General features: G+C 35.4%; 1 protein-coding gene across 3 annotated transcripts in view; it reads right to left on the reverse strand.

Moving 5' to 3' along the window:
- Positions 1-14,306, reverse strand: part of LOC102234306 (CUB and sushi domain-containing protein 3-like) — a 243,084-nt gene that overhangs the window by 184,841 nt on the left and 43,937 nt on the right. For all 3 annotated transcript variants that reach the window (XM_023330906.1, XM_005810786.2, XM_023330905.1), the window contains exons 4-5: positions 9,094-9,288; positions 83-329 (exon numbers count right to left, since the gene is read on the reverse strand). In XM_023330906.1, the coding sequence (XP_023186674.1) occupies positions 83-329; positions 9,094-9,288 (442 nt within the window). The remainder of the gene's footprint in view (positions 1-82; positions 330-9,093; positions 9,289-14,306) is intronic.

The raw sequence follows: 14,306 nt of genomic DNA on the forward strand, positions 1-14,306 counted from the left end.
ATAATAAAAATACTTGAATTCTCAACTTCAGGAATACAACTGTGTCCCAACCTCCCTCCCTCCTCCTCTGAGGTCAACTCACCAGATGGTTGGCTGTTTGGAGCCTTCTATTTCCAGATAATCCGACTTCTCCTCCATCTGAAATTCTGTGAACACCAGAGAGATGGTGTCGCCTGGATCAGCCAGTATGGTCCACTTACATTCCCTGCTGCTGCCCAGGCCACCGGCACCAACCCCCCCGGCCGTGCCAGGGGAGTCACCGCTGGGAAGATCGAAGCTGGAGATGAGCCCGCTGGAGCCCCTAAGGGTGCCACCACACGTGTCCTCGGCTGTCAGTCACCAAGACAAAAGAACAGGGTGGAGAAGAACAGATACATTTACTCTGGGTTATTTCCGACCTTTAAATCAAATGGGGGAAAAGAAAGCCTGCAGGCATAAAGCATCTGCAACTGTCCACTTGAATAAATCCAGAACAAAGAAAAGAAAGACATGTGAAAGCAGGACTAGGAGCTATATAAACAATCTAACCACATACATTTTTGTTTATTAAGCATTGCAGTGTCTTGAAGCACTGTATGTAATGCAGCTTCCTGGTTTGTTACGTAACTGTTAACAGAAAACTAAATTAATTTCACTTTTATTTATAGTGTCAAGAACCATTAACACAAACGCTGTCAATTAGCAGGAGAACATATTATCAATTAAATTAATTGACCGAATAATTGAACTTTAATTCTGTCAGTTTTCTTCAATGCAATCAAATTGAAAATAAAGTCTTAAATACCTCCCCTCAACCCACCAAATCATTTTTTTCCTTTTTAGAAATTGTTTTTTTTTTTTTTTTTCACAATGACCTGTCAAGTTTCTAGCAACAAACAAAATGTGATAAACACATCTCATAATCCTGGAGAAAAAAAAATCCAATGTGGGAAGTGTGGCACGTCAGCTGAATGTTAATGCTCTCCACCGTAACAGTGGCTTGCTCTCTTTCACTCCAGATTCCTTTCCACTTTCCTCTCACTCCTTCTACTAGAAGTCACCACTCTACCATATATCCCTGTATCTGTTTTTTTTTTCTCTGAGGAATCCTAATGATGGCAGGGCTTTCACAGTTTTCACATCATTTAAGACTAATACGTGACACTCGACTGTGCCAGCTAAAACCTTTGATGGCTCAGTGCTGCACTCAGGGCTGTCAGAGATGCCAGCCTTAAAGTATTCCCCAATGGTGCATTAAATGACTGGTCCAGAAACAAGGAAGTGGGTGTATGAAATTGAAGCGAAGACGGGTGGGGGGGGGGAGGAGAAAATAGACGAGCAAATCATTTATTTGCTTTGATCCGAGTCTTTGGAGACATTAGCAGAAGCATGACAATGGATCAAAGTGCTTCTGATAAAGGAAGAGATGAGAAACCAAATGCCTAAGACATGTGTGACTTGTATCAAGGGCAGGTCTAGTCCAAACTCATGCGTTGATGGTTGGCAGCATCAGTGTATGTGAATAAATAAATAATCAATGCAAATCACTACACCCTGCAATATCAATTTTACTCAGAATAAATACTGTAAATAACCCTCGATGCATTTAGAACAACAAATTAAACAGTCCTCTGAGATTTGAAAAGTAATTTGCAACAAGTGACACTAAACTGATTTTAAGTGCTGCAAAATATTGCCAACATAGTAATGTTAATAACAACACAGACCCTAATAAGTTATTAAAGTCAATTGAGGTAAAATTAAACTTAAAAGCAAGTTTGACAGACAGAAACGTAAAAAAAGTGTGGGTTTTATAAAAGAGTAAATTAAAAGTGAACAAGACAAACAAGACAATGTACCTGATGAAAGATGTTGTTTAGTTATACTTTTATTAAGTGACTCAAATTTACCACCATTACTGAATATGCACCAAACTAACATTTAGATCCAAGATCCCTTAAAACTTTCAATATGCAGATATTGAGTTTTACATATGTTAGGTGCTTTCTTTTCAGTAGTCCTCTGGAGGAAATGCTGGAGGAAATATTCTAACCCACAGTGACTCATTGAATTTTAAAGTTATTTTAGACTATCAGACTTGAGGAAGCTTACATCATCTGTACTCAGTGTTCAGTAATGAACGCCCAGCCCCTCAATGGATTAGAGAAGTCATATTTTTGTGATATTGCTTATTGGGAATGCCAGCAATGATAAAAGTACTTACAAACAAAAAGGAGGAGCCAAACAGACAGAAAATATCAAGTCAAACAATGAGGGAGATAGAAACATGAAGGCTGCTTGTGTTATCCACATATGGACCACTTATCCAATAAGGGCCACAAGGACAGACAAAGTGCTTTGATTTTCTGAGGAGAAATCCTTCAAACCATTAACATAAGAATGTCAAGACTCTAAAGTGAGTGAATGCAACAAGTCTCAGCATAGCCCATCTTGGGAAGGCAAACAATGTGAAACCATTCAACATAAAGAAGCTGCTATGTTAACAGGATTTTATTTTTATGTTTTTTGTAGAAAAAATTCAACATTCAAAATTTGGTTAATTTTTTTTTTCCAATTCAGAATATTATCTTTCTGACGTACACAAAGCCATATTAAACAAATTTGGTATTTAGACTTTTTTGTTTTTGTTACTATCATCCCCATAATTCAAAGCTGAAACAATAGCTAGAAACTTGAGGCTTCCATTATAACTCACCAGCAGAAAGTACAAACATTTAAAAAGTTATATAAAAATGACTAAGACTATAGCTTACTAATGGTACACAAATGGTCTATTTAAACACAAATGTTTTTTTTGTTCGTTTTTTTATTCTTACCAAAATCTGAGCTAAGTTAATTGCTATGGGAGCATCAATGAAGGACATGCAGCATCTGCTATAAATATCTGACAGAAATGCTGTGGTCCGACGCACCCAAATATAGTATGAATATGGGCAGCATCAATCAGACATAGTCAGCATGTTCATAAATCTGCATTTTATCAAACAAATCCATTTCAATGCAGACATTTTGACTTAAGTCTCATTAACAAGGGCTCCTTTTTAACAATTTTAATAACATTCTGCTTTAGAAAGTGTTGAAAAGCTCAATAAATCTACACTCTAGGTTAATAATGTTAAGTCAAAATTTCTGCTGTAAAATGGCTGCAGGAAAAAGAGCAGTATTCCATATGGTCAGCATATAGTACTGTGGTTTTATAATCAGCATTGCGGTGTTGCAATGTCATTTTCACCAGCTAAGGTTTTTTTTTTGTTGTTGTTGCTTAGATGGAAAATCTTCTATTCCATTTACAAGCTGAATCTCAAAGTTAACACCTTCTGATTGTGAAATTCTGAGGGAAAGTTAGAATAGAAAGAGTTCCTGGCAAACATCAAATGTAATTAGCCATTTTCTTTCTCAACGTCGCTTTATTTGATGCTGCACAATTTTGTCACAAATCACTAATTGCCTACTTCTAAATTGTATTGTTCAAATGTAACAGAGTTTAGATGTTTGACTGTTTCTAGCAATTAAGAACAAAGAACTGAAGATCAGATTATTACTTGTTCCAATGAGATTTGATTTTGATGCTGACAACCACGCTTGCCCACATGACAAGTGAAAGGCTGATTGTTATAGTCAGAATAGTTACATAAATAGAAAACGGTGTTCTATATAAGATACAGTTTTGTTGTCAAAGGAACAGAAATAGATTATTTGATTTGCATTTTGTTGCAAACCAGAATAAACACAATCATGTAATTCTGACATGCCTATATTTAGGAACCAGTAGAGACTCGACAGAGTGACTAATGATGCCTGGCAATGTCTAGTTAAAGTGGTGTTGTAATGCATACAGCTTTTATGAAATGAAAGCTGGATGATTTCATCCAGTTCAGTGATATTTGAATGAACACTAATATTTTTGGGAAAACTAACCTTGTTCGTTTTCACAAAAAGTAAAAAGAATCAAGTTAGTGATCTAGCACTGACCAATCCAGCCGGTTATAGTTATATAATTTTAAGGTGGTCCTAATATCAGAAAAATGTTAATACATTTATTTTGGTTTTTCAAAAATAATTAATCCATCTTAAAACTGCGTTACAAGTTATCCCTATTCAGTGTAAAATTAAGTCAAGATTTGATCTAAGTTTTGGATTTTGAAGCGGTGATAACACATTCCACACTCATTAAAGTAGCCCATTAGTTTTGCCTCATTAGGAACTTCTGAAGCAGATACAAACTTTAGCATACTTAGCAGCATATTGTGTTTACAAATCATTCAGTTCTTGCCAGTCACTCTTGTCACCTTTTTTGACAAGAGTGACTTGTCAAAAAAGACGACAAGACTTTTTTGTCAAGTCACAAAAGGGCAGGAGCTTCTTAAAGAGACAGAGGCCAATTTCAAACTGTATCAAGTTGAAAGTAAAATTTATTTTAAGTTACGTTTGATAGATACAGCATTTTTTATACCAACTGAAGATAACCTGGTATTATAAAATGGCCTTATGCTCCTGGAAAATACATAAAAGGTCTCCAGATTTTAAGCATAGAAAAATGCTGAAAGAATGTTTTCACAGTGTTTATGGCATCTCTGCAATGGCATTGTGCCATTACCCATAATTATTCAAAATTAAGTAATAATAAAGTCTTTAATCAGTGGGAGTATATTAAGCGTTTGTTATAGGCAAACTGATTTAAAGACAACAACTTATCCTAAAGGTTACAACAGGGCAACACATTGCCCAAGTGATAAAAACATAGGTTAATTAACAGCCCACTTAGTGCAAGCACTGTATTTATCAAGAATAATCATCCAATAATTTGTATAGATTTTTTTTACTAATAGCTAGGCTAAAGATTTGTGAATAAATAAATAATAAAAAAGAAAAACGTATTTATGCCTGTGAAAGATCATAAAAACCCCATCACCTGTAGACTCAATGTGTCTCCAGATGAAGACAAATTGCTCTGAAAATTAAAGCAACGATTTGAAGTAGAAAGAAACTCATAACTATGCAAAGGAAGCAAGACAGGTTTCTTGTCTATTTCATGGAGAAGCAGCCATGCATAGTATTGTAAATTATGAGATGCAAAATGCTAGCAGAGACTTAAAGACACTTTGCAGTGACAATATTTTAAATACCTTCACTCTAGTAGGACTTTGCAGGTTGTTCTAGGTTACATGATAAAATCTCAGGCAAAGTTTTATCAAATATTGTTTATCAACATAGTAGAGGCACTGAATGTTGGGCAATATGTTCCTTAGCAAATCGATAGAGCATGCTCTGGATTTAAAAACGAAGAAGGGTCTGCCTTAAAAAAATGGTGTCAGGAAAAAAGATTGTGTGAGGATTAGGACTGGTTTAGTTGAGCTCATTTACATCCCCAGCATCAGCAATCTAATGCTACTTGAAGAGGGATTAAACCTCCCTCTCCTTGACTTTGATCAGATATACACCACTTGTCTTTCTACTTTGAAATATTCACCCCCAAGGATAGAAAGGAAGGAAGTCATGTATAATTTTCAACACTACCTAAGGTTTTTCCTTTATAATAATACCCATGTTAATGTAAAGCAGTGGTACTTTCTACAGAATGTCTCTCATTTGCTCTGCAGCATGTCATGTCAAATACCAGTTAGGTTGAAGAATGGGAATAGGTCTGTAATGGGTGCAGAGGTACAATTATATTGCTTCATGCTCATTGCTGTGGCTCATTACATTATAGGAGCCATCTTTTATCCTTTCTTAAGTTTAAATGAGCTTCAAGAAAAGAACAGGCGAATAACAAGAAATTAAAGGATCAATTAAAATTACACAATAACGGTAAGGTTTGTTCTGTTCACGAATGACCTGAATTTCTATCATCTCATTATTAAACTTACAATCAGTGTTAATGGACATGGAACCAAATGTATAAAATTTAGCTACTTAGTCAAATTTTGGCTTCTAGTAGTCAGCTATTTAGCCAATCTCAGCATATAAGAACAACCTGTAAGAAACTCAGAGCATGTTGGCAAAGTTTTTATATCACTGAGGTAGCAAATGGCATAGCTGAATGTTTTAAGTTTTTTAACAAAGGATTCCTGTAGCCTAATTTTCTTATTCTGTTGAAGTGTGGCTGGCAGCCAAAATGACAGCATATTAATAGACCATTTTCTCATGTTACCATCCTGTCCCCTGTTTGCAGTTTCATTGCATAGTTCAATGAATGTCAAGAGACAATTTCAACAGAAGGTATCAAAATGGAGGTGTTATGGAATGCACTGTAATCATTAATTTTACTTTGTGCATTTTTTTCCTATCCATTATTGACTGTGTCATATTTCTATTCCTTTAGAATAATATTTCTCCCTTCCATAAATTTCTCTGAATCTATGCTTATGTAGTAGAAATTAAACGAAGATATGTCTAAGATTATTTTGTCACACTTTGCCATATTATTTCTCCTACCCCTCTATGTCCATCATATGTGTTGTTCACAACTTAGCTCAACTTTCAAGCCAGTAAACAAGCATGCCCACCTTTGACTGGCTCAAACATTTTTGAGGGGGTGCCCTAGTCAAACATTAGATCTAAATCGTAATTAGATGCTGTACATGTTTTAAAACGATCCAAGATGGTTGAATTAAAGCAATTCTCCAAAGAAGACAGGACCAAACTTCCCCCAGAACAATTAAAGTTGTTGTAACCAAGGATGGCAGTTGGAGGGGGAAACTGGATTTGTGTTGCTGTGTGTTCACCTTAAAACAATCAGTGATGAGCAGAAGGCAGGATCTCCGAGGAAATAAGATCAAAGGACCATCTGGCTGCATAGAGGAGCAGGCCCAGATATTGCTGAGAGATTATGGCTCAAGCAGTGGCTGTGCTGCACCAGAATGAAGGGATGTTTCTGGCCTGTGGCAACAGAGGCCAGAAACATCCCTAAATGGAAAGGAACCCTTCACAACAGCTTTCTCCAGCCTCTAAGCCCACCATTTTTCAAACATATGCCAAGCTATTTTCATTGTTCTGTGTTTTCTATTGTGAAGTGAAATCCTGCATTTGCTCTGCTGGTATTGGCATTTCTCACCATTAAATATTAACATGAGAGAAATCTTTGACCCCTTTGAAGCTTAACCTCTAGTTTGAAGAATTTGTACAGCTAAGTAAACTGCCTCAGCAGCTAACGATGAAATTAATGGATAAAAAGTGCCTTTGGCCTGCTTTCACAGGAATAACTGAATGATTTTTGAGAAAAAGCAAAACGCACAACAGAGAATACTTTTAAAATTCAAACATAAAGGATTTCAAAAACATCTGGGTCAGATCACCTCCCAGTTTTGTATCCATTACTACATTCTTCCTTCATTCTTTGCTTTTATAGCTGCAAACCAATCATTTCATTTTCATTTGTATTATTGATTATAAATGTACTTTTCTTTTTACTATTTGAGTATTCTTATGAATGATGAAGCTAATTAGTTATATTAGTTATAACTATTTGATCCCCACAAATAACTTAGCCGTGTTTTATTTTTTCAAAATATTCCACTAGTTTTGAGATTAATGTAATGTTTTGAGAAAATAACTATAATTCTAAAATTCTAATAACTAAAATTCTTTTCTTGTTATAGTTACTATAATCTCTAAAAAATGTTACCCTTGAAACTTATCCCAGAAGAAAAATAAAACCACCATTTTTTATTGTGTCATTTATTTGACATTTGCCATCACATTTGCTTGTAGTATTAAACTTTGCTTCTCTTCACACTAAAAAGCTCGTCATAATTTCTGAAGAGAATGAAAAATTACTTTTTTTAAATAAATATCAAGGTTAGCCTACAGCTTTGTCCAAGTTTTTAAATTGTGGCTCTTTGTGTATTAAAGTTTCACAGCATAGAAAAGGACTGAATACAGTTCAAGTAAAATAAACAATGAAAGCAAATGCTAACCAAAATGAATAGGCAGTAAGTAAAGCTTTAATTAAACATTGAATTAAAGTAGATTTGACTCCAGTGAAAAATTAATTTATTTCAATTAATATAAAATGTGATGATTACATATGGCTATGTTTAATGGACCTGGACTTGTCCATCCATGAGCCCTAAAGCATTCAGAAATATCTTAGAACACCTACATTTCAAAATAGCTTTCAGATAACGTAGAAAAGGATTATCTGGGTCAGTCCTTAACAATGGACCTCATTTAAAAACAGAAAGGAATAAATTGCATGATTTAAAGAGCTCTAGTCCATCATTCATCAACCAGCTGTCAGATAGAAATCATCATCATGCTGAAGTGTCTCCTCTCATTCTGCATACTTTATGGCCTGGTAAAAGAGCTTGACGACACAGATTCCTGGTTATTCTACATCTCTGGAACCACATGAAAACATTTATATAACTCTGTATATGCATAAAAACATAATACTGTAGCTACAGTAATGTAGACTCAATTTTCCTCATTAAATGCTGTTTATGTGCTTACTTGGGTGATGTTATGATTTAACACAATGTAATATCTAAATGTTTGCATGCAAGGTATGGGCATTGTTGGCATGTTGGGAATTTATTCTATGGTGATTTGTAAGCTGAACTGTCAGCAGTATGCCTCACAAATGACTGAACACATGATCCCACAGGAGATTAAAAGTGTTCCAGTCATTATCAGTCAAATATAGACTAAAAGCTGCAAAAACTATGGCTGAAAACATTCATATATTCAAGCTAGTTGTCCCCCAGAGATAAATATTTAATTAACCTTTTAAACCATGGAATCTCCAATCATCTCCATCAACATGATTAAAAATATTCCATCCCATCTGATGGCAAATATATTTATTGCTCTAATGAAGGGTTCTGTCATGCATTAGTACAGGAGGAGCTAATATGTAAGCCAGTCTCATAACCATCAATCTGTCAATCATTAAAAAGCAATTAACACTTAGCAGCTAATAAGAGAAGGTCAGGATAAACTCATCACCTCCTCGTTTTAAATTTCTTAGGGGAACACTAATGTAAAATGACATCAAGTACTCTTTCAAACCATATTGTACAGCTGCACTAAAATGTAGGTACAAGAACAAAAGACCACATTCCTTTAATTTTTAGTAATAAAAGAAAATCTCACCTCTGCAGATTGGCACTGGAAAATCCCACACTGACACGCCAGCTGTGCTGGTCACGCAGGTGAGGAGTGAATGTCCGTCCAGGACGTAGCCTGTGACACATCGGTAGCGGATCTTGTCACCTACGTTGAACTGAGTACCATTGCGTATCCCTTTGGGGGGAACTCCTGGGTTTCCACATGAGCTGCTTCGCAACTCTACAAAAGAAAGTCAAGAAGGAAAGACAAAATTAGTAAGACAATTCATGTTACATCAACAATCATTACTTTTGCTCACTTAGCTAGTCTTCAAGTCACAGAAGTTATTTGTCATTTTGACCTGGCAGGTTTGGTACAATGAGGGAGCATCCTGTTTAAGAGTTTAATAAAGGGCTTTGCTAATTCAGACTGGGCAGCTAAATCATATTGAAGAGTACTGCTTTACCCACCTTTTTGCATAAAAAAAAAACAAATTAATTTGTCAAAAACATACAAAGTAAAACAATGCTAAATTAAAAGGGTAAGAAGTTGGAATCTGCTAAGGAAATGTTCTGTTTTAAACCTACATGAAAGGGTACAGTACTCATTAGCTGGCTTTGAAAGATATGGAGGGATTATAGATTATAGATTGGAGATATGTTGTTAAAAGCTAAACAATATTTTTTTTTATTGCAAATACAATAAATGCCAATGAGAAGGACTCAGAAATTGATTGTAGTCTTTAGGCATTTCATCCATCAGAAATCCTCTATAAAAAACAAAACCGGCCCATGGCAATAAATAAATAAACATTTGATAACCTCATTGAAATTGGTAGTGGACAAAATGGTTTAAATAAAATATTAAAATCACTGTTTTGTAAACGGTGTATACAATTATTGTTATCATGGTAAATTGGTAGCTACAAACTACAAATTATGTCCATTTTTATTCGAGCTAGCCAAAACACCTCAATTATGTTGAATAATTAATATTCACTTCTTCATGACACATTTACATCATCTGACTTGTTTCCAAATTATAATAATTATATTAAGGGTACTTTATTTTTTGCTGTGTGATCTAGAAAACAGCACAATTATACTAGAGTGTCAGTAAAAGGAAAAGATCAATATTTGTTGCTCTTTAGGATTATTGATGTCCCTCACAACCTTTACTATAGGCTACTTTATAAAACACATAAAGACCTAGCTCACAACTTTTTTGGCATATATTGGCCAAAGTGTAGGTCCAAATGTTTTATTTGCTGATTTGCCAAGAGCTGATTGAAAATGACATTTAAATAAGGACAGAAATAGCTGGCAAAACAGCCGTGGAGATCCATACCCATCTGGCGAGGACCAAAACCCAAGCATGTTTCTTCACTCTGCAAATATGGTGTTACTGCTACTCAATGTAATCAAACAACTCTAATTAATAAAAATCTTGAGCAGCATTTTTCTAATTCTGTAGAAAAATAGCAGCTGTGGTCTGTCTTGCATAAATTATTCCTATGATCTCTAAGCCTGAGCAAACATGAGTTGTGCCTACTAAGGTCATCCTTAAAATTTGAAATGTGCTTATGATCTTTATCATCTTGAAAAGGACGCATTCTTTGAATATTACATTTCACCAGGCCGCCCCGATAGCCAAATCTATTAAATTGTCTTTTCAATTAAACAAAAGGACATGGTATTTTCTATGTCACTTCTAAAAAGTTTAAGAACCTGTTTCTTGTAGCCAGAGTGCCAACCACTTTTCAAAATGTCAAATTTTTCATTTCTTGTTTCTTCAAAAAATTGCTTTTTATCCATTAATCAAAGAAAAGTATGGCATGTATAAGCATGCACAACATTTTAGCTATGAGTGAAACGCTTGACATAATGACAAAAACAAAGTTTCAGTTTCATTGAGATGGATTCATGTTGTCTGTTGTGCGTTGCATAAGAGTCACAAATTTAACATCGATTAGAGAAGTTATACAAACAGTTAAGCACAACATTATCCATACTGCAGGCAGGTTTAGATGTAAAATTTTCACTCCATCAAGAAGCTTGTTTATGAACAGCATCAAGACAGCAATAATAAACAAAGTAAAGGGGCATCAATTTTGACAGCAATTTTATCCTTTTTGATATTTAAAATGTTGAAAATGGCATACATCCTTTTCATTAATCGCTGCAAATACCTTTACCGGCTTTACAGCAAAGTCATCTCATAATTACTGATCACCTTTTAAAATGTTTCCACTGGTCATGTTAACAAAAACTCTACAAGATATAGATGGTCTTCCTTAGGGATAAAAACTGAAACCTAGCTTTTAAGTAAATACAGTTCAGAGGAGGCAGGGATGCAACAAGTTGCTAAAAATGAAATTATTTTTAATGAGATGTCAGGACAGGTCTGTGGTTCATTCCCAGCTGAGGCAAAGCAGGAGTTAGCAGGATTCCAACAGATAACAGCAAAGCTGAAGGTTTTACAGCAAGGATGCTCTGTTTTATCCTTTTGAGCTTTCAAACCCTGATATAGAACATGATGAATTTGGAAATGCTGGCAGGGTTTGGGAAATCTCAGAGCTAAAGCAAGGGATCTACATTCTGAACTGAATACACACAAAGACTGTTGTTTCAGTAATGCTAGGGATGCATTGTGACAAAAAGTGAACTCTAATTATTTTTTACTGTCACTTAGTAAACCTTTTTTTATAGTGGGTGCTCCCTCACACGTCTACTGTGGTGTTGCCTCTACTTCTAAGAGAAACATTTATTGAGAGTTCAAGTCAAGACGTAAAAACTTTTTAAATACCGTTCTTATACATTTTATTTCTCAAAGAATAATTTGAATGTCAAGGTCAAAGCTTAGCAAAACATGGAAATTAGCTACAAAGGTCTAACTGCTGCAACTCTATAGTAAAGAGGAATTTTTATTCCTCTATTGCTTTGACTGATCTTTAAATAAATTTAAATCCCTTTTAGAAAATCTTTTAGAAATCTCCACAAAATCTGCAGAGCCGTTATTCCATCCCACGGTGCAGTGATGCATGTCTTTTCCAATTCAGCTTTTGCTGGTTATACAACTGACACCAAGTGTTGACAGTTTAGCTTGGGGCAAAATGAGAACTGACAAGAGTTCATGTCAGCAAACATTTAACACCTGTGAGGCTCAGAGTGGATATAATGAGTCATGTTTGACAAATAGTTTTCTTTAAAAATAATTTCAGTCGTGACAGACTTTCACTCCATGCTCAATTCTTTTAATGATAAATATGAATGTATAAAATAAATCTCACATCAAACAGTTGGCTCATTTCTCCAAAGGAACTCAGAAAATGTGACTTTATGTGTAATGATCACCTAAAAACTCTTCGATGCAGAGTTCCCCAGAAACTTGTTACTGAACACTTTAACAAATTGTGCAGCCTGGTGAAATAATTATTTTTGACATCTCCCATCTGTTTGTGTTTAATTATTTGAACCAACAAAGCAGGATTCAAAAAGACTTGTTCACACATGCATACACTGCACTATGTTTGAATGATCAAAAGAGATGTAGAGATGCGTAGAATGTATATATTTGAGTTAGTGACGCTTAAGTTAATTGCACTGACCGACTTTGAAGTCTGGTTTTCTAACATAAATTTGAGCAAATTATTATTGCAGTTCAGTTATTAATTCACTTTGAACGGCAAAAGCTGATATACTCCTGCTGACATAAACTACCTTAACAATGCTGCAGCAACAGAAAGTGGTTTCAGACCACAGAGACTTTTTCAAAGTTCCTTTTGCAACGTCAGAGTTTCTGTTATTTTGTGCCTGCACTGCACAAACTGAATCCAGCGGTAAACTGCGTTAACAGAACATTTCTTCCTACTTCAAAGAAGAGCTTTGCTGGTACGAAGGTGCCAATCTGCAGAGCAGTGACAAAGCTGGTCCAGTCTAGATAGGTGCCAGGTACCGGTGGAGAATGTAAGTGCAAACCCTAGATACTCTTTGAAGAAAACAACTTTTCAACATCGAAATAATGGGTTCCTAAAGCTGCTTTCAGTGTTTCCTATTTTGCCACAAAGGTTGGTCTATCAGACAAATGTGTACTATGTAAATCTAAACATAAAGAAATGAAGAGTTTTTTATAAAACAGCAAGTCTCATCACATGTTTGTACTACAGTATGTATGTTCTGATGCACCTGTGTTCTGTATATTGTGTGTGTATTGGAACAAAGGATGGGGATAAGCGTTCTACTGCAGAGAACCTCGCTCCTGAGACAAAGCATGTCATGGAACATATTCAGTCCTACTGCAGGTCTCCTTCTCAGGCCCTATTGTACTTTTAACCCACCATTGTCAATGCTTTTCCTTTCACAAGTTCTTTACTCTTAGACCCCATTGGAACCTTGACACTTAACCCCTAGGAATAATTTTAAAATCCACATTGTGTGCACCATTTCCTTCCCCATATACCAATCAAAACAATTATCATACATGAGAACTGGAGAAGTTTTGGATTGTGGGGCCTAAGAGAGGCAACAGGCCTTAGATTATTGTTGAACTACAGTACAGACCAAAGGTTTGGACACACCTTTTAATTCAATGAGTTTCCTTTATTTTCATGACTATTGACATTGTAGATTCACACTGAAGGTATCAAAACTATGAATAACACATGTGGAAATATGCACTAAACAAAAAAGTGTAAAACAACTGAAAATACCCCTTATATTCTAGTTTCTTCAAAGTAGCAACCTTGTGCTGTGATTACTGCTTTGCACACACTCTGCATTTTCTTGATGAGCTTCAAGAGGTAGTCACCTGAAATGGTTTTCACTTCATAGGTGTGCCCTGTCAGGTTAATAAGTGGGATTTCTTGCCTTATAAATAGTCATGAAAATAAAGAAAACCCATTGAATTAGAAAGGTGTGTCCAAACTTTTGGTCTGTACTGTACATATTACTGTATTTAAAAATTCTCTGAATACTATGGTCGATATTCCATGTTAGTACCACCATGCAGTCAAATATATTTTCAACATGTCAACAAAAAAAAAGTGGCTTATCTGGTGATTAAACTGTGCATGCCAAAGTATGAGATAATATGTTGCAGGGGTATTTACCTAAGGCAGGGTATTTTTCTAGCCCACAAAATTCAATAGATCAATCACCTTAAAGTGTGATTACATACAGTAGCAGCTAATTCTGGCCCTCAAGAGCTGGTGACTTGCATGCTTTAGGTGGTTCAGCAGAGGTGAATGAAAGGAATTATTT

The sequence above is a fragment of the Xiphophorus maculatus genome, chromosome 3 (genome assembly GCF_002775205.1).
Source record: "Xiphophorus maculatus strain JP 163 A chromosome 3, X_maculatus-5.0-male, whole genome shotgun sequence".
In the NCBI taxonomy this organism is placed as follows: domain Eukaryota; kingdom Metazoa; phylum Chordata; class Actinopteri; order Cyprinodontiformes; family Poeciliidae; genus Xiphophorus; species Xiphophorus maculatus.